Source organism: Acipenser ruthenus, chromosome 4 (assembly GCF_902713425.1).
Source record: "Acipenser ruthenus chromosome 4, fAciRut3.2 maternal haplotype, whole genome shotgun sequence".
Taxonomy (NCBI): Eukaryota; Metazoa; Chordata; class Actinopteri; order Acipenseriformes; family Acipenseridae; genus Acipenser; species Acipenser ruthenus.
This window is the reverse complement of record NC_081192.1, coordinates 47,337,013-47,359,199: the sequence shown is the minus strand read 5'-3', so window position 1 is coordinate 47,359,199 and position 22,187 is coordinate 47,337,013. Positions and strand designations below refer to the sequence as shown.

General features: G+C 38.4%; 1 protein-coding gene across 6 annotated transcripts in view; it reads right to left on the bottom strand.

Moving 5' to 3' along the window:
• The window catches only part of LOC117400570 (protein CBFA2T1), a 65,563-nt gene that overhangs the window by 28,318 nt on the left and 15,058 nt on the right, over positions 1–22,187 (bottom strand). The window contains exon 1 of one of the 6 annotated variants that reach the window (XM_034000721.3): positions 12,033–12,343. The exons of 1 other annotated variant lie outside the window; for it this stretch is intronic. In XM_034000721.3, the coding sequence (XP_033856612.3) occupies positions 12,033–12,291 (259 nt within the window). In that variant the 5' untranslated portion in view covers positions 12,292–12,343. Of the gene's footprint in view, positions 1–10,984; positions 11,235–11,260; positions 11,526–12,032; positions 12,344–22,187 lie in introns of those variants that run through there. 4 more of the 6 variants (XM_059022465.1, XM_034000717.3, XM_034000720.3 and 1 more) reach the window with 4 other exon arrangements.

Genomic DNA, 22,187 nt, shown 5'->3' with positions numbered 1-22,187 from the left:
TATAATATAAACCTGTTTTGTACTGGTACTTGTTTTCATTCCTTGCCATATACTTCCATATAAATGTGTACAATTCCATCAGCAACATCCATAACTGTATTATCTTTATGTTCATTAGTAATTGTGTCATTAGAGAAGTGTGGCATGTGGTCAGCAGGCGATTGCTGACCACCCCCTATATAAAAGACATATATTTTTGTTTGGAGAGAGAGAGAGAGAGAGAGAGAGAGAGAGAGAGAGAGAGAGAGAGAGAGAGAGCTGAAGCTTGGGGGTTTTTGAAGTATTTAAAAGTGTTTTGTTTTAAACCTTTTTTTGTTACTGTGTTTATTTTGTCCACATTAAACTACCGTATTCAAGTCTGTGTCTGGTTTCCTGCCATTGACCAAGCCTTGACCACAACGCTACCTTACCACAAGGTCCTCAGAATGAAACAAACTGGGACCATCTGCAACTCATTCAGCTGTGCTTTCTAAAATCAGTTCATAATGAAGATAGATGATGGAATAATATGCTAGTTTTAATCCATATACACACCAAAAAAAAAACTCTGGTGGAATGGGGGATTTGAAGTACATTTAGAAAATATGGCCCAAGTATGCAGTGATCACTGTCATTTGTTTTACATTACATCTTGTTTGTTTTTTTAATCTCTCTCTATCTTTCTATGGCAGAAGCCTGAGCATCTTTCTTTCTCAACATGGACCAAATTGCAGAAGAAAACAACTTTTTACAAAAGCCTTAAAGTTTGTATTTGTATTTATTTATTTTCTATTTTCTGAATTCATGGTTTTGGCCTGCATGGACAAATTGTGTTGTCATTTAACCATGAAACAGGTTTACTGCAGTTTATCATGGTAAAATCATAGAAAAGTAAAGGTAAAACAAAGAATATGGCAATCATGGTAAAGCAAGATAAATTACTGATTGTACAGTAATACACTGGAAATGTCGTATCCTACAAAGGAGTAAATTACAGAAAAAAACAAAACAAAAAAAAAAGTGTTGAGTAGCTCATACCCAAATGGCAATGAACAGTGGTAACCCTAGCCTCCAATTATCAAATTCCAACTAACAAACATCAAGAAGTACAGATTAAAATGATTTAATCTAATTTGTAATGAGGTACCTTACTGGTCCGGGTTTCTTTGCCCTCCTGGTTGTTTGAATGTGTGAGTTCTTTAATGTCTTTAACGTTGCGCTGCCTTTCTCTCCCTGTAGTCTGCACACTGAACGCACAAGTTATTTCCCACCAGCAGAAAAAAAGGTCCTGCCCGAATCTCTGGACAGCCAGCTTGTTATCCTTTTGATCAGTTTAGTGTGCTTTCCTATAGCTTTCAAAAACATGATGTCATCACCCGAATAGATGACTCCTCTGTACTGCTGCGTACTACTAACTGAGACAGTTAAGGTAGGGCAAAGGAAAGGGTTTAAAAATAACTAACAGATAGATTTTTTATGTTTTGTTTTCTCACTATTTATTATTTAAGGTGTGAAAAGTAAATTACTAACAATTAATTAAGATTGGATCATTTTATATTTGACCAAAAAGGTCAAAGGTCAAATTTCAGGGTAATGTATTTTAACAAGACCAAAATCTATTTACATATTTGTTCTTAACCGTTTTTTTGTCTGAAAAAGATGACCGCACATTGAATTTTGTGAACTTTAGCAAAGACATACCTCATTGGTTTTTGCATAAAAACCTTAGAATTTTTTTTAAACATATAAATTTGTCTGCTTTCTTTAGCCTTCTGTGGCATACAGAAAAAAAAGTAATATGGTGAACTTACAATTTTATAGCTTTAAAACAATTCTTGACACAAAACAAAAAAAAATGCATGTCTTCTGGCAAAATATTTATACAATGAATAATTTGGCTAATGCATATGGTTCAGTGCCACATGAACTACTTTGGGCAGCATTTGATTTTTTCAGTGTACCGATGACAATAACAAATTTAGTGAAAGCCTACTTTGGAGATTTGCAATTTAGTTTTTCAACTTCAGAATTCAGCACTACATGGCAATGCCTAGAGGTTGGAATAATGGCAGGATGCACCATTTTTCCACTGGCTTTTACCATGGCAATGGAAGTAATCATTAGGGCATCAAAATGGGTAGTAGGAGGAGAGCGCTTGGCTTCTGGAATGCGACTACCACCAATTCGAGCATACATGGATGACATGACAACCATGACTACAACAGTAGCCTGCACTAATCGGTAAGAGAGGATCCCTCATGTCCTTTGTGTTCATCACCTGCAACATTAAGGCACATTTTGACAGGATGTAAGGTGGCTCTTAGCCAAGGACGGTTTACTTGGCGCCATAACCAGGTGCTGCGATGTTTGGCCTTAGCATTGGAAGACAAGCGTAACATGACCAGTAAGTTGCCACCTGTTCCATCAAAACATTACACACAAAAGACAACATTCCTCCGCCCAGGAGAGCAACCACCAAGAAAAGGTGTTAAAACCAATCCTCACCCAGGACAACTGGAAGCTGCTAGAGACTGGAAAATGCTGGCAGATGTTGGTCAACGGCTTATTTTTCTACCTGAGATTGCCACCACTAACCTTCGACCAGATATTGTCTTGTGGTCTGGATCAGCACGCCTTGTTCACCTGGTAGAGTTAACAGTGCCATGGGAGGATGCTGTAGATGAGGCGTATGAGAGGAAGAAACTGCGGTATGCTCAAATAGCCACTGAAGCGGAACAGCGAGGATGGAGAGTCCGGGTTTACCCAGTGGAAGTGGGTTGTCGAGGATTTGTGGCACACTCTACAACCCGGTTTCTCAGAGACGTCGGATTCAGTGGCCAAGAGTTGCGTCGCACAGTGAAGAAGCAGCAGAGAGGAGCAGCAACTGGCTGTGGTTGAGACGGAAAGATTTTGGCTGGGGATCTCAAGCACAATAGAAAGAAACGCTGATGTACAGGTAAGTAAGCTGGGCTGAGTTGAGTGGGGGACGGAGGGGGGTGATGCTGGGACCCCAGAATCACCGTCGAGCCCTCTTGAGGTGTCGTGGGCTAGTCGACGAAACACTGAGGATGGAAGGTGCCCACTTGAAGACCCCACAGATGTACCCTACTTAGCTTAGTCCAGACGGTTGTCATGCTGATGCGCTGGGGAGGCCGCACTGTGGTTGATCCCCGGAGCCAGCATCGCAGCCGTTGCGTGTGCTGATGCGCCAGGGAGGCAAAATAAGCTGATCCCTGGAGTCAGCATTACACTTCAGCCATCAACACCAGACAGAAGGAGATCTACATCATCATATGGAAGGAAACGTAAATGGATGGAGACACATATGGATCACATTAGTTTACTGTAAAGCTACGTCTTAGTTGGTGCTTATCTTGGAGAGTGCCGAGTTCAAATCAGCATGAAGTTTTAACATCTACTCTCGTGTAATGGAAATCAGTAAGTGAGTAAGGGTCAGTCAGCACACAGATTTCCTACAAGAAATAATTTTTTAGGAATTCAAAAATGTTCTCCGTATCTGTGTACCTCATAGTTACTCTGTGTTTTAGAAGCAGTGTTAGACCATTCAGGCCATCATTTGTGACCACTTTTTACACTTCCACGCAGCATAATTCGTGTTGACGTCATAGCAGGATTTCTGAGAACTGTTTGCTGTAGAGCGGTGTTTTTTTCAGTGTGTCTTTTTTTGCATATACAGGATATGATCGCTCGTTGTGATCACTTCAACTTCCTCTGCTGGCACATCTGTGATCGAGGACGTTATTCTAAATGGAATGAGGTTTAAAAAACATTTGGAAGCAAACTTTCCTTTCACTCTGGGCGCTGGCATCTTCTTCATGCGCACTGTCAGAACTGTCGTAAATAATACAAAACATGACGCAAAATGTATGCAAATTAGCAAAATGGTAATGATTCGTCACGCACACGTGACCTTTCCTTAGCCCAACCTTAAATTAACATATTCTTCTCAGGAGTCATTTACTCGCCACTATCCGTGTTTTTGTTGTGTTTAACACAACAAAAGGAGGCTGTGCGGTCCAGTGGTTAAAGAAAACGGCTTGTAACCAGGGGGTCCCTGGTTCAAATCCCACCTCAGCCACTGACTCTGTGTGACCCTAAGCAAGTCACTTAACCTCCTTGTGCTCTGTCTTTCGGGTGAGACATAATTGTAAGTGACTCTGCAGCTGATGCATAGTTCACACACCCTAGTCTCTGTAAGTCGCCTTGGATAAAGGCGTCTGCTAAATAAACAAATAATAATAATAAAATAATAACCTCCCTTTTAAAATGACTCTGAGCATTGTTCAGTGTGTATTGGTTTCTGAATTAAAACAGAGAAACTGTTTTTATTTGTTTATATTTTTTTTAAGATTTTAAGAAAAAAAAATTAACTGAATATACATTTAAAAATAATGCAACACAGAAAACTGTCAAGCCCCATAAGATTGCAGTGTTAAAAAACAAGCATCTTCTCTGAGCCCCTAGCATCCTTTTCAGAACAGAAGCAGAGCTAGAACAAAAATAAAAACATTCTTAGATCCCTGATGCATTGAGCAGTGGTAGTCAGAATACCTAAGCACGTACTTGTACCGCAGTATGAATATTAAACAGCATTTTAAGTCTGTGTATTAAATGGCTTGACACTAATGAGAAAGCCCCCAGATTTGGTGGCTTGGCATTCTTTAGGCATATCAGTAATGTAGTTACATTCCTCTGTAAAAAAGAAAAAAGAAAAACACTCATTATTAATGTGAAAATGAATGGACTGGCTTGTCTCTTTACATTTTAGATTAATTTGCTCTCTATTCTACAAGCAATGCTCTTTCACCTTTGTCAAAGGCTAAGAGAAATGTGCTGAATATGAATGATGTGTGGAACCGAAGCATAAATATTTTACTGATAACATTAAGATAGCTATTGAAATGGTAAAGTAATTTACTGCTAGATCACATAGTGCTTTCAATGTTCCATCCAGAGGAGTGTGTTTTTTTTTGGAGGAGCGCAAAAGCAATTTAGACATACCATTAACTGGGCTTTCAGCTGCCTATTTAAGTAGGAGAGAGCACAAAAGACTTTAACTTCATATGATCCAAATGCTTTTCATTATTTACAGCAAGATTACAGATCAACGTGTTAGATTCACAGCAATGTATGCTTAAGTGATGGAACCAGAAGACACACTTCTTCCAATACCAGTCCTTCAGTTATTATTCAGCTGGTATCCTCATACGTGATAAACCTCACACTAGGGCTCACAAGCTGCATTACAGAGACTTTTAAAGGGCAGTTAATAAACCCATTAAATGTCCATATAGTAACTAAACTAGTCCAAGCACAGTCATACATTCTAACTTTATGACAGTTGCAGAAAATAATCACCTTAAAACCAAATAGTTTTAGCAAGAGGAAGCAATTACCAGTACGCTACTCTGCCAGAACTAGAGGTGCTCTTGGATGTTACATATTGAGGAGAATAGCAGGGCATGACAAGGCATTTCAGGAATCTTACAATCATCAACTAAAAAGAGCCTTTATGTACCCACGCTGCCTCCTACACAGTCCTCTGCCGTAACATTACTTCTGCTTTAAAGAAAAACAAGTTAGCAAGCAATGAGCTGTGCTGCAGCAAATGAAGAAACATGAGCAACTCCAACACTGATGACAATATTCAAATTAATCTACAGAAACAAAAAGAAGGAAACACCACTTCAAAATGTTATCTTCAGCCTGATTGATACCTAATGTATTTGTTCCCTTTTTAAGAGGGGATGAGGGTGGGGGAGGGGGGTTGTCTGAATCCCTTCGTTTGGTCTCTTTCGATACATCTATACTCCCCATCCACAAAACCCTGCTCTGAGCATTCGAGCTGTGTAAGCAATATGTCTGTAAAATGTCTGCAATTGGGCCTCCAATCCCCTGCATCCTGCTGTTTTATAGTAATTAGTTTTGTAATTAGAGGAGAGATTTGAGATTAGTTCCATGATTCAAAACTATGCACTGGAAAGCCTAGATGTCATTTAACATTTGTATTATTAAAAAATACGTATGTAAAAAAATATAAAATAAAAAAATATTTTTTTTAAAAATGGAAGCCCTGCATTTCTAGAATTTGGGTGCTATTCAATCACAGCTATGGTATTCAACCAAAAATACCATCCTATCTGTAGTTGCTTTGTGAATGCACAGATCATAAAGAGTTATTATTATTATTTATTATTATTATTATTATTATTATTATTATTATTATTATTATTATTATTATTAGTAGTAGTAGTAGTCGTAGTCGTAGTAGTATTAGTTTGTGTATATTTTACTGTATATCTATGATGCATTTCTCCATGCTATCTAAACAGGATGGAATGATATAGTCCACAAAAAAGTTTGCGCATATTTCAATGCTGTCTAAAAATGAACCTGGTTAACATGTCTTCTAGACAGGAGTTTGTGCCAAGGTAGTTAATTATGACATCTTCAGCATGATGCCAGTGGCCTTGTTGTGGCCCCATCAACAGTTTGTAGCGTAGAAGGGACACCCCCAAAAATAAATAAATAAATAAAAGTAAATACAAAATCAAGAACAGTCAAAACAATGAGAGAGAGAGAGAGAGAGAGAGAGAGAGAGCGCAAAATAGTGAGATAGAGAGAACACATCATTAAAATTGTGAAGCAGTTCAGAGAGATGGGGCAGCTCAATTGGTATGCAAGCGACACTTTCTCACCCTGAATACGTTATGAACTTGCGGCACTCTAATATGCCATGCAATCATAAGCACCAGATGGAACAGTAGGCAGTACATGTCCCATCAAACCTCAGCGTGTCAGGAAGATGTATTATTGTCCCTGCTCTGTGTTTTTTTTTAATGTATTTTCTTCCTAACTGCAATCCTTGTCATCCTCCCCTGGGACTTCCACATTTCTCAGCACTCTGTTCCCTGTCTGCTCCCCAAGCACAGCTCCTCCAGGGCTGCCTCATCTGCGCCAGGTGGTGCGAAGAGTCGTTTCATTCCATCCTATCAAATCAGGGGAGGGCTATGGGACTACGGCAGACTATGATCACTCAAGGGTTACCAGATGCGGCAGCAAACAACCTGTGCAGTTTAATATTTAAAGAGCCTGCATTCCTTTTCAAACATTAAATACGTTTTCTGAATACTACAGTATATCTTCCACTAAACAATCTTTTTACACAGGTTTAAACTTCATGTTCTAGTTTGAGCCAAGTAAAACAGTAGTCTCTTGTAGTACATACAAAAACAATTTTTCTTTCTTTATTGGAGAGAACCCATTTGAGCCATCTTTTGATATAAACCCCTTGATAAACAACTTACTATATAAATCAGCCAATCGCAGAGCTAATAAACATACAAACCATATACTGTCATTTTACACAAGTCATTCAGGTGTTTCTAAATTTAAACATCTGACAATTTAGCACCTCTTACGTATTCATTGTATATGTGTTGTGAAAACAACTTCCCTAAAGCCATTTAAAAAATAGTATTTCTACTACTAGTTAGAAATGGGTTTCTCCAAAGATAACGAGAATACTAAATTTTGTGAATAATAATAATAATAATAACACAAACATTTTTTTCCCTCCATCGTGTCAAAACCATTATGAAATCTGGGACACTGGATCTCCCTCCCCTTTAACATTTACTGTAGTACCATACGTAGCCTTCTGTGTAATGCACAGCACTTTAAGATGCCGTACTATAGCAAAAAAGACTCTTGAACAACAGATGATGTGCCTGGACACACAGCATGACATCAATAGGCCTCCCAGTTTGTGTAGAGATACAGTCCGGTTCTAGCCAAAAAGGCTGGGAAAGTGTCCAGTGAAAACACTGCAATTAAACCAGCATGTTCTTTTTAATTTAATTCACGCTTGCGTTCCCCCCCCCCCCCCATTCCCTTCTTCCACCCGTATATGTGATTACAGAGGTACTTTCCTCAGGTTTGACACACGCATTAAAACTGCAAATTGCAGTCTGCTATCTAAAACGTTCACCGCTCTATGTCAGTGGCAATTTCATTTCTCTCTCCTGCAACAATCACCCACATATGAGCTTTGGTGGTAAAAGGAGTCAAGTACACCACGGCTGTAAATGCCAAATCAATTTTCAACAGATAATAAAGAGGTTCATGTTTTACATCAGTGAAATGCTATTTTACTGTGAGCTAATAATATATTACCCTGCTAAATGGAAAACACAGATATGATGTAAAGAAAGAAAGAAAAAGAAAAAAAAAAAACAGCCTGGCGGCAGGATGACGGTTTATTTCTGCTGGGACCCTGTCTGAAAGTGTTTTGAAAATATCACATGACAGGGGCCATGTGTTAAAAATTATAGCCAGTTAAGTTCCCTACTAAGAAAAATATGTAGACAATTTATGAAATGTGCTTCAGGATGGAGATGTACTAAGTAGAATCAGATTCTGAAAACAAATCTTTTTTTTTCTTCTAAAACCTGAATAAAAAGTGTTTGCAGTCACATCTGGCATGCAGAAGTTTTTGGAAGGGGTGGTCTGACCTAATGCAATAAGAACAGTGTCATGTTATGTGCGGCGGTGGCCACAGTCACTAATAGCTCTTTCAATGGAACAGTCCCGAATACTGCCAGAGGCAATTATAGGAACACTTTTACAAGATGGCATCTGCACACTGCATCACTAACCCTAACCCAATCTGCACACTGCATCACTAACTCTAACCCCATCTGCACACTGCATCACTAACCCTAACCCCATCTGTACACTGCATCACTAACTCTAACCCTAACCCCATCTGCACACTGCATCACTAACCCTAACCCCATCTGCACTCTGCATCACTAACCCTAACCCTAACCCAATCTGCACACTGCATCACTAACCCTAACCCTAACCCCATCTGCACACTGCATTAACTTCTGGTTTATAAAATTATGTACAATTCATTTTTGAAGTAAAATGTATTATTTCACTTTGCTCATTATATTACTACAGTGCTACCCCATTATAATGTGATTGTCGGGGTCCCATAATTAGGAGACCGTGTTATTTGTATTTCGGCTTACAATGAATATTGGCATTTCTGTTCCCAAAATGATTTCAATGCCCACAAGCCTAATTAATATTGTAGCGTATGGTGGAAAATGAAAGAAGGAAACACACACAATTTGCAGGTACTGGAATCCACGGTTTATTGGGAAGATTATTCCCAGCTCCTGTTAGCCTGGGCCACACCAAAAACAACAAACACTCTGACAGAAGCACATTCACACAGCAGCTTGTCTCACTCTTTGGCGCAGCACATTTTTTTCCTAGCGCAGCCCTCTTTGGAGTCAATCTTATCAAAAACCTCCTAGTTTTTCTTCATCTTTCAGCCAGCCATGCAATGTAGATTCTGCAACATTTATATCTTTTGAAACTGCTGCTTGAGTTTCACCTTTTCTTACTCTGTCCACCGCATCGAGTTTCATTTTAAAAGAAAGATTTTCATGTTTTGCTGTCTGCCATGCTTCGTACTGTATATCTGGAACATTCACCCAACGTTTGTCAAATTGCATTATGGGGAAAATGGGAGCCATGACCTTACTGTGCTATAACTGATTCTGCACTATAACGGGTCACGTTATAACAGGGTAGCACTGTATTTCATTGACAGAACTATACTGTTATATCTAAAATTTAAAGAACCAAGGAAACCATTGTAATTATACAGAATAAGGAAACTTGAATTGCCCAATATCTTAGAAGCAATGACAATACTAAGAATAATAAAAAAAAAGTTTTATGAGTTGTGTCATTAAATGGTATATATTTGTAAATTCATACATGACTGTGTGTACAGAGTTCACACACAAACAGAAACACAGCAATTCTGTGATTATGGCAAAATGGCAAAAAACCCTCACAGTCTGACATCATGCAATTTTTCTTTTTAAGGAAGGAGGATTCCGTTATTTGCTGTGGGTTTGTAGAAAATAAGCAAACATTTGTTGCGGTTTCAATTGAAAATGAACACTCTCTGTGTAATGCTCTCAGTGTTTTAAGAAATAAGCTTTTTTTTAAAAATGTACACCGCCAGTAAACCAGGCAGACAGGGAGAGATCTTTCTCCTCAAGCACATTCTAACCAAAATACCACTGTGGTAGAAAACCAAAACTGTAATAATAATAATAATAATAATAATAATAATAATAATAATAATAGTTACAGCATTAACTTAGCAGGTCAAAATCCACCTACAGCTGGCCAAATATTCCTTTTTAACAATATATGAGGGTTGAACAGATTGTCAGTCAGTTCGTCCTAAAGGATAGTAACAAAAAAAAAAAAAAAAAAAAAAAAGTACAGATGGGTGTCAGAAATAGCCAAGTGTCAGATCTGCTCAAGTATCTCCAAGCTGGCACATGCTCATGGTCACAGCTGTTAGGTGCATTCTCAATACTACAGTGCAAGGGCTTCTAACACCGAACACTGACAGCAGATATCAGACTCGATCCTTTACAGCAGTATTTACTATTTCAAAGTACCATTTTTATGCACGTTTTTGGGCTAATCATCCACATGGAACTTTGTACTATAAGGCACCAAAACAACATGCTTGTATCAGAAATGCTTAAAACACACACACACACACACACACAAAACAACTCTGCGTCATTCTTATTGTATATCATTCATAACAAATTACATTAACAATAATGAAAAAGTCTAAAAACATGTAAGCTTAAAATTGTAAGAAAAATCTTTTTGAAGTCTCTCTGGATATAGTCAGCACAACAATTGCAAACCCTTTCTATAGGAAACTCTTTTTGGGAGATTTAAAAAAAAAAAAAAAAACCCTGACAAAGAAAGTAAACATAACAGTTCCCTCTCAAACAGCTTTGCAGATAACTTAATTACAACACAGCACAACATTAAACCACAAAGCAGTACAACACCTACTCTACATACTTATTAAAACAAAGCACTTTATTACATTTCTGAAAAGAGCGAAACCAAGAGATTACTGTACCTTAATAGCCCTTTCTGTTATGATCCCTATTCCCCTAATATAATCCTCAGTGACCTTAGACCCTTATGGCATGTGTAAAACATTCTGTGCCCAAAAGAGTCACTTTGAACTTTTTCAACCCCTGCGTTGACATTTTATGCACATGATTTGCTCATCTGTAGCCTTTTCCTTAATCCTTTTTGCATCCTTGCCTTTTGACCAAGAAGCCCCTGTCACAACTGCATCCAAGGATGAATAACACCCCCACCCTCAAAGAAAAACAACTGGCAGTAGTACCTACGCGCAAGCGGAGCAGCAAGTCAAGCCAGTACTGTTTCAAAACACCATCTGCGAGGTGTATGGACTGTGCAGTCTCTTCAGCCTGTCCTCCCCCAGTAATCGACATAAGCAACCAGCTGCAAGCTTTCTTCCTGCCTGTTATCTAGAGACTGGGTTTGTATCAGCCACATGACCACAGTCAGTCCTCACATAAACTGCCAACACAATCCAGCAGCCAGAGCAGTGTTAGCAGCAGAGTTCTTTCTTGTTTGCACTGCTTCCTCAAGTTGCAAGGATTTAGCCAAGTTCCAATAAGACCCCAACCTGAGAACATGGCTATACTTTCATGTCTGACCATTTGAACAGGGTCATATCTGGTGATTAAGGAGGTGCAGTGCACAGGCCACTACTGATGTCATTTTTAATTCTAATTATCACTAATGCTATAATGTAATGGCAAAGGACCATTTTACTGCAACCCCAGTACTGTACTATACAGCTGCTAATGGACATGCAGACAAATGAGGTATAATTACCGTGGCTTAACTTAATTATAAAATATAATTACAAACCATGAATTATGCAGTAGTTCGGCAAAACATATGGTAAACTATTACAGTTGAGTTGAAACAATTTGTCACACTTGCTGTATACGCAGAAATGATTTCTGCAGAACCACTAAACACTTTACTTCATAGACCTTTTAAGTCAGCACAGTCAGCAAGTTTAAAACAGCTGAGGCAAACAGCAGCAGAGAACAGCCCTTTGCAAGGGTAAATCCTGGACTCACCTGGCAGCCCGTAACGAGATCTGTGCCTCACAACAAGCCCCCTCTCTCTCTCTCTCTCTCTCTGTGTTAGTCTCAAGGCAAGCCGATCCCAAGCTTTCTGCCCAGTACTTTGAAATGAGCGCTGAAGACATGAGGAGCCATCAAGCCTAGCTGGAGGCAGGAAGCAGGCCTTGTGCGTTTTTGCTAGGCAAAGACAGATGGAGAGCTGACATTCCGTATTGCACTTGGAGCAGAAATGTGAACGATGACAGGAGCACATGTGGCCTTGAACAGAGCCCGTCTCTTCAGGCAGAACAATGACAGGGATGCAAGCGCAAATTAACTCAGCTTGAGCCCCCCTCTCAGCTGACTAGCTGTAACCATACATTCTGTGGCATTGTGAAAGGGGAGAGTGGAAGAGGGGGAGAGACAGAGGAATGTAGATCACAGAAGCATTTCTTGAAACATTCCACCTTTGTATACAGTCCCCTTTAAGATGTGCGCCTCATCTATTTCCAATTTAAACTTTCGCTACAACATATATTTGAGCTACTATCAGTTTACAGTACTGCTTGCAGATGCTAACTGTTGGCTTACTATTAATTATTTGTCCATGTGTGAACATGTTTTACCAATGACTCAATATTTTAAAAAATATTTGACATATTATGGTTCCGGACTTAAAAAAAACATTTTTACATTTTAATTCAAATAACAAAATCAAAGATAATCTGCCTACTGAATTACTATTTCTTGACAGTCAATTTAAAAATAAACATTCCATGCCAGTTGAGAATCATTTTCTTAGTAATTATTTAGCTCTGGCCTGTTCACCCAAAAATACTTGGGACCAAAATAAGGACAACAGCACAATTCAAACCTTTTTAAAACAATTCTGGTGACTCAAAAGGATTTAAATCTTCTGGTTTAGCTCTTGTAGCCTCTCAAATACAGTAGACCCCCTCCCTTCCCTTCCCTACCCCCACCCCCCAGCCACATTTCTTCTCTCGCTGTCTTCACTGCATCTGATTAACATATGTCTGAATTTTCAGCCCGTCAGCTTGAATGCATTTCTCCTGGTTGCCACCTTAAACCTCTGATGAAACCCATGTGGGGAACACAGGAATAACTGACCAATTTTATTTTTTTTTCTCTCTAAGAATGTGCCCTCTGTTGACTGACGGAAGGGCCTGTGGCTTCTTGACAAATAATGTCAGTTAGTAAACACTTCAGCTGTGATGCAGCCTGCGAGCCTCATCTAATGCAATGAAGCTCTTAAAATGCCACTGTTGTCAGAAGATCTGTAAGATGTCTGGAATAGCAATGAGTGTGCTCTATCTTCTGACAAACAGCAGCAATCACACTCTTACTGAGGAAACCAATTCAGTCAGTAGAAGTGGGTCTCACATTTTTGGTCTTTTAAGACCTACAAATCATGTAAGTGGTCCACAAAAACTGTTCGTAAAAAGCAATTGCACCATTTACTATATCTTCCCTCGCCATTTACTATATCTACCCACACACCAACTGGTCAGTTCAATTACCACTAAAATTGGTAATTTCAATAAGATAAAACTGGCAGAAATTAAAGAAAAAATAAATGTATATACAGTAGTATAAGTTTAAATAGTATAAAAACCTACACATAAAGAGAACAACATACGCTCACTGAATCATGAATGGAAATACAATCTGCAAACAACCTATTGTATGTTATATATTGTATATGCTACTACTTTAAGAAAGCAGTATGCACAGAAGTGAAAACCTCATTTAAAAATGCATTATTATGTATTTCACAGGCCAAACAGTTACAAATGTATGAAGTGTTTTTCGAGTTGTCATTTGGCTGTAGTAATTGCTGCTTTAAACATATCCATGTCAACAAAGCTCCATTCCCTGGAGATTCTCACCTACAGCACTGCCTGGGAAAGGAGATGACAGAAAGCCTCTGCATGTGAGTCGACTTCAGCAGTTTCACAGGCAGCAGTGGTAGTCAGCTGCATCTTCGGGAGCTTGCTTTCCTTTTATTATTTTATAAAATATTCAACCACTAAATATCTTTCTTTGATAACAGATATATATATGTGTGTATATATATATATATATATATATATATATATATATATATATATATATATATATATATATATATATATATACACACACACACACACACACACACATATGCTAAATAAATATATATATGGGCTCTGTTGTTTAGCCCATTTTTAGATGGATTACACAATTTGGTTTAAATACAAAGGGGGGAAAAACAACTAATCCTTAATGCTGTATCAACTTCACAATAGCGGCTGATATGCAAAATAACAATTTGCAGTCACAAATGTTGACAAATCGTTTTTAAAAGCAACTGTTGTCATCTTAATTGATGTATTTTGCAGACACTAAAATCTAACCATTCAAACACCCAATTATAACACCAGTATCTTCTGTATAAAAACACACACATATAAAACAAAAACAAAGAACTGTTTTTTCACAGCAGTTGAACAAGTTGTATTGTACTTCTCAAGTTATAATTATACGGATTAAAAATCACCACTTACCATTAGGAAACTGAAAGTTTGAGAAATGCATTTGTTTTGGTTAAGCCCTTTCTAGCGGAGTACTTACAGTGCCTGAATTAAGTCCTTTCTCTGGGTCTTTCCAACTTTCCCCACTACTTATAGTCCTCTGTTGTGATACAATGTGAATTCATGACTGCTCAGTGGGTATTAAGTGAGTTAATTTAAAAGAGCTGCAACCTCATTGATTCCATTTGAAAGCAATACACCAGACCAAACAGTCTTCTCCTACCCCCATCTGCCTGCCAACCTCTTTTCAATGCAAAGGGAATTAATAGCAAGATATATTCAAACCAGCCAAATAAAAGACACTCATTTAAGTCAGGGCTACATTAACAGAGTGAAAGAGTAATAAAAAAGAAGAAAAAAAAGTGGGCAAAACAGATTCAAATAGTGCATTTTAGACCTAGAGTTGGCTTTAAGAAAGCTGAATGGAGGCTCATTCTTTTTTTTGTGCAAGACTTGATAAACTGAATGGAATGGCACTCAATGATGAGCCAATGAGCTATTGATGAATGGTCAACATGACCTCCCCCTCTCGTGGTGGGTCTCCCTACCAATGGAGCACCAGCTTGGAGGGGCGGATTCGCTAATGTCCGAATTTCCCCGCTTGCTTGTTTCCCTTTCTCTCTCGGACCACTGGCCTCCAATTGGGGCTGACATATTGGAAATACCATCTTTTAAGGCCCAGTGATAGGGAACAAAATGTACGAATTAGCTGTGCTTTCACATTCAAATATTCCACGTCTTTTTTTGTGTGTGCCGGACCCCAAAGGGTCTGATTTTCCACACAGCTGGAAGCTATTAGTGCTTTCCTAAAGCATCCCACTGGCAAGCAAGACCCACCCAATGTGCGACCTGTCAGAGAGAGAGAGAGAGAGAGAGAGAGAGAGAGAGAGAGAGAGAGAGAGAGAGAGAGAGAGAGAGAGAGAGAGAGAGAGAGAGAGAGAGAGAGAGAGAGAGAGAGAGGGAGGGGGGCTTGTGAGTTACTGTTTCTGGAACCAATGGAGGGGGCCTGTCTATTTCTTACTTTTATTATAGAACCGAGTTTAACTGCTAATTAAATCAGTGCAAACATGTGATAAATGAATGTGTGCAGCCTTCCAAGAGATTAAGATGCTATGTATTTGGCAACAGGGACTCTGCATAATTTACTGTGTTGAAACACACAGCAATTCCCAAATGTATAGTTTTTTTCATTTAGAAATTTGTTGTAAAGCCACCAATAAATACATGGTACTACTAATTTGAATTTATTTTATTAAATTTTTATTTTATGTTATTACATTAGATTTTAAGGGAATGATAGGGCAGTTAAAACATGTAAAACATAAAACTGTGTACAGTGGATTCACGGTTCATAACTCCTCGGACTTCTACTATAGTTCAAGCAAAATGTCCAGAAAAAGAAGCCACTGACTATACATGCCATAGTTAAAATAAAAAAAATAAATAAATAAAACAGTAGTATAGCAGAATTTCTATTTCTTCAATGTGTTGTGGATCTACTGTTGCAAGAACACAGATAAGACAGTTATTTTCATACCAGCAGAATCCTAAATTCATTCAGTACTTGGCATTAAGCCTTTGTAATTTGTGTAGTTATTTGCCTGTCTCTGTCAAGTTCCTGTACTATGCACTGCTGCATTGCTGAAGCCAGTCACTCCTGTACTGTATTGTAATATTCTCTTTTACTGTAATGTGTTTTAATTCACTGAACAGGTATTGTGTTTGAGATAAAGTGCTTTGCCACACTCCAATCTCCCTTGGCTGACTGATGAAGAGTTGGTTCTGTTGAAATGCAAGGGCGATAGCGTATGCTACAGTGAACTTTCCCGCCTCCCAGCAGCAGAGACAAAAACCTGCAGCACTGCTTCTGTGCTGCCTGCCATCTGGACAGCTTTCTCTTAATGCTTGCCCTGCACCAAACTGCAGGCTCCCTAGTTCTGTGGAGCTATTCATGACATACCAGTTTCATATTTTCTGCTTGTACACTCACAACAATAAATGCTATGAGGTCAGTGAGTGACTTTCAGTAAAGAATTACATGTACACCCCTCCACAGACACCCTTGTTTTAATTCCGTACCTCCTTGTTAATGCATTTCGAAACACAGAAACCAAGACAACAAAAATACTGTTTAATAATGACATATCACATTCTACATTTGAACAACCAATCCTATATATCTAATACCATAATTCTACTGTTGAGTTTAATAGGATTTTTGGCTCAGACTGTGTTTGCCCCTTGTCTGACTTTTGAATGGTGGCCAAAAATATTTTTACTGACAATGTATGGTTACTTTCCAGCAAATTCTCTTGCAATTTTACATCCGAAAGATAAGAGATACTGTAGCACTCATGTGAAACAATCATACTGAATTCACTGATGAAATGATGCCTTTTTTTCTAATCTGCACACCACCTGCACCATCTTGACAATAAATAGGTTTATATCACTCACTAGATGGAGCTCACAGTACACAGTACTCTGTCACCCTCAGTTCATCATGGTTTATTCTATCAAGTCCTGGTAAGCCACAGTCATAATCAGCAACCAGACTTCTCTGCATGTGTACATGTACCATACAGTATCTAGTCAGTGAAAAATGGACTGCCCTACTGTACCATCTAGAAGTGCCAAAAAAAAACGTCTGCTATTTCAGTGACACTCCATGCAGAATGTACCCTAGGTATTCTGTGACATTTCTCTTTGATTTTTCTGATTTCTCTTTCATTTGAAAATGTTTAGGTTTTATTAAGTAATTAATTATCTTTTTAAAGCACACACAGTAGATTTAGTTCATTCACATAAAGCACAGGCTGACATTTTCATATTTGTGAATTGTATTTGATCACAATTCTCTAAAGCCTCTTTCACACTGGCACTCCTACCCAGGTCCCCACCCAGGTTCATGCTACCCGAGTCACAATCCCACGTAGTGTGAAACCACACACCTGGATCGTACCCGGGTTGACCCAGGTCGCAGTGATCCACCTCAGAATGTGACCCGGGTTGAGTGAAACAAAATGCATGATGGCCATTCGTAAGCCAACAAAATAACAAACAGCCACGCCTGCATGAAGGTTTCACTTTCGGAACATTTCTGTTTATTCTGTTTAGCCATATTTTTGTTGACTGAGACAAACCATGAGCCAGATTGCAGAAGGGATGAAGAAGCATTTACTCTAATCAACATTTGGGCCGATGGTTCAATCCAGTGAAGCCTGGATGGTAGCGTCCATAACAAGCTGCTTCTGTGTACTTGCTTCTGTCACCCAGGTCGCCCCTGCTTATCAAAATCAGTGTGAAATCATGTAACCAACCTGCATGATGCCGTGAAAGGGGCTTAAGTTTGTTCAAGAAAGCCACTCATTGTTGAGATTAAGTCTCATTTGCTAATAATAATAATAGTTATGATTATTATTACTTGGTTTATGATGCACAGTTGGTGCAAGCATCTCAAAACACTGAACAGTATAGATGTTTATATCAATGTGTATCAGCACTTATAAACTTACAGTAGAAGGTGCCAAACTAACCAATTGAGTTTCATTTGTTTTTGTTTTTCTTATGGTCAAAGCTGATTATCACTTTCTCTCGCACCACCGTTTTCAGGGGCTACAGCAGTTCTCAGGACTCTCAGGGTCAGGCACACACATACAACAATACCTATACTATTATTAGCACTAACAAACAAGCATATCTGTCAGACTATTGCGAGAGCAAGAAAAACAATTCTGGCAGGAACCGCTGGACATGTTACGACTGCTAATTTGAAGCCTGCTTTAGGATCTGCTCTGTCCCTAACAAGAAAAAAAAAACAGGCAAATCTGTCAGTTTAGCAGGGGCCGGCAAGCGAGAGTGCAGGACTGGCAGGAACCTCGGATTCCTGACCAAACCCTCTTCCACACAATGCCTCTGAATTGAAGGAACCCAGGCCCGGCAGAGATAGCCTGCTGTCAGGAACAGGCCCTGACGTTTGTGGACGGACAGGGCCGGCCATGCAGGATGTCAGAGCAACAAACTGGAGCCCAGAGATATTAGATTTTCACACACTCTCCGTCTGGATGTTTTGCCCTTCAGGTAATTAAACACGGAAGCAGGGCTGGTGTGTATGAGTCTGACCCTGTTACTCCGGCTCCATGGATCGGCATATCTGCTTCCGCAAGAGCTGCCCGGAGCATCAACAAATTCCTATGATTTTTCATACATCCACTTTAGAAAAACACAGAAAACGCACTACTGTGCCGATATACGTTATTATTATTTTTTTTTTTTTTTTTCTGCTGTAGTTCTTTTTTGGACAAAAAGTCATATCAGTGTTTCCACTTAAAAACTTGACTGTTTTTCAACATCATTAAAATAAATACATTATTCACATGCAACACTTACATTTTACAATCTTCAAAGTTTAAGAGCATTTGTTTAGTACACGCAACTGTATCAGCAACTTATGAAATGCAACTGCCTGCACAATTTATTGTTACTTATTTCCTATTTTTTTCTGTTTTCTGTCCTTGTGCATATTTTACAGCAGTGCTCTCTTGAGTGGCGCTCCACCATTCAACAGCACCTCGCAGATGTCAGCCAAATGGCTGACTAAAGCCACTAAAGAATGCGGTGAGGGATTCAGTCATTAGGTGTAAGGTAATAATTGTTAAAATATGCTGGCATTATGACAGTCATTGTTTAGATTATTTCTTTGTACAATCAGAACAAACATATAGTATCCAAAAATGTGTACCTGTATAACTAATCAGTTATATTCAGCACAGCAATAGCATCGGCACTCATTAAATACGTTTGTGCTACAGGGAAAAGGAAACTTTAAAAAAGCAGGATTCTTTTGTTTAATGATATAACAGGTAAGTAAAGTGTCACTGGGATATTTGCCACAGATTTATTTTTGTGTGGTTTTCCCTTTGTACTGTACCATAGCTCAGTTTAATTCAAATTTGATCCAGAGAGCTGCAACCAGAGGATGAATGGCTAGAAATCATCAACAACATGTTGTTTTTAAAGAAGAATCTATTTTGATTTGAGGAAGGTTGAACACATAAACCTGTCATTTCCTATTTTACCCACCAAAGACTTTCCAAAAGTGACATAAACTTTATGTACACATTACATTTTCAGAACTGTGTTCTTCTTGTTGTAGTAATGCTTCAGTCTAGAAGTCTACTGAAACACAACAGTATTATATGTTTCTATGGTAACAACAGAACAGGCTCACAACCAGGCCTAGCATCACCACAGAAAGCCTTAAGGCTCCCTGAGGTAAAGCAGCAAGCTATAGAATGCCTCAAAGATCTTTCGTTGTATGAGCCATAGGTACAGGTAGTACCCAGGTTCTTTCACAAAAATAAAACAATTTCCTTAAATGCATTCTTGGAGCGCCACAGCCAGTTTCATTTACTAATATTTAGAATACAAATTTAAGCTTCAACTTTGGTTCATGTGTTGTACCATAGCTTTAGCACCGTGGGTATTTCCAATAGCCTAAATAATAACTTATTACAAAAAAAAGTCTTCTGCATGTAGCTGTTCTTCAGTTCAGGCACCTTGTACACAAAGGCGAACATGGCTGTCATCTGTTTGTTTTTATCTACTTCTTATGTAAAACACTTAAAATAACTTTCTTTTTTTATTAGGATTGGAGTACAGCTCTGTGTATTTGTATTGAAGTTGCCATTAGGCCCTATTACAAATGTATTAGCGAAAATAAAAAAATAAAAAAATATATATTTATTTATTTTATTTTTTTACTGTATTTGCTGAACTCAATGTCAATAGATAGATTACACAAATAAGACACTGAACTATGAAACATAGTTTGAAGGATACATTTGAGGTGCACTACTGGGGAATAGAGACCTCATACTCACCAATTAGGTTAAAAGATATCTCAGATCCACTTTCTAATTTATTATAATTATCATGATAGTAAATTACTTGATATTATATTTTAAGACTCCTGATGGCCACACCTTTCAGAGGTGTATCGCTGCTCTGTGCTCAACACAAAGAACATTCAACAAAAACAACTGCCGTTCAGCCAAATTCTTACAGAAACAAAGAGGTTCAAATAAATTGATTTCACGCATCACACTGACCTGGGATCAGTGTGCAGCACTTTAATACACAGTGCTCCGTGTGGGGTAAAAACCATTCAAGAGACCTTACTCCTGGTACACAGTATCATCTGAGTAAGAAGATCTTTCCAAGTTAAAAGAGCAGCTGCTGCCACTGACAGGAATGACACCTTGTATTGCTTTTTTTTTACTTTTTAAATTTCCCTTTACCTGTTTACGGAGATATGTTACAGTATATCAGGTATATTTTAGTGCTATTTAAATGCTTATTTTATGTACTTTTTATTTTATTTAAAGCGCTCCGAGACGCCTTTATGGATGTGAAGTGCGCTATATAAATAAAGATTGATTGATTGATATTTCCCCCAAGATCTATTGATCTTGATAATCTTGATAAATGTGACCCTATTTATTTATTTATTTATTTATGTGTGTGAACAGGATGGCTGCAGGGGTGACGTCAGACCAGAAACACAGACTCAGGAAGTAGCGGGGTGAAACGGATACGCTACGGCGTTCAATTATTTTATTAACTCATAAAACAAACAAAAAGATTTAAACAAACACAAAACTATACAAATAAAGAGGCGCGTTGGCCAAATAAATAAACAAATAACAAATAAGTCTTGTGCTGGTGTTTAAAACAGCACGCTTAGCAATCGTTGTCTTGTTATCTTTTTACCTCCTGTCTCTGCTCTCGTTCTCCAACTCTGAACCCTCTTCCTCCAACAAAGAGAGCTGCAGGCTTTTATATTCTTGATGAGGGGTTAACTAGTTATTAATTATCTTATTACCCCTCGGCCATAGCCTGCACGAGTTTAATAAGGATGCGTGACTGTCAGCTAGTTAAATAATCAGTAGCTGATCTGTCACGCATCCTCATGAGGTTTTAAAATCAAAAATACAAAACAATAACAAATAATATCGGCATCGTTAAGTCCGCGCCGCAAACAGTAATAATAAAACAGCGCACATATATATATATATATATTTATGGGGGCGGGACACTCCGCCACAATGTGTTTGCTGATTTATTTATTCATTATACAAATTAAACCTAGTGTTAATCATCTTGCCCAAAGACCAACACGTGCGGTTTCATTATTTTATTAATTATTATTGATAAATACATACCGAGCACTAGCACAAGAGTCGTACAGCACAGATGCCAGTATAAAAAAACAGTGTGTTAAAACTTTCACCAAAGTTTATGAAAAATTGATGAGTTACTACAACCCTGATCAATGCAGAATAAATGTTTTATTCAACCAGCTCACAAGTTTCTGAAGGCAGTAAGGATTTTCGACCCACAACAAGTTTGTAGTTTGGATAAAGAAACCCTCCCTTTAGATTCTAGTGTTTAATGCTTACTGTAAATCAGACATGGAGGGATATCAGCTGCATGCAAAAGGAAGAGGTAGTGGAATGTCTTTGTCCAAATTTTGGAGAAATGTAGAATAACTATTCCCAATTTAGCAAGAAAGGTCAAA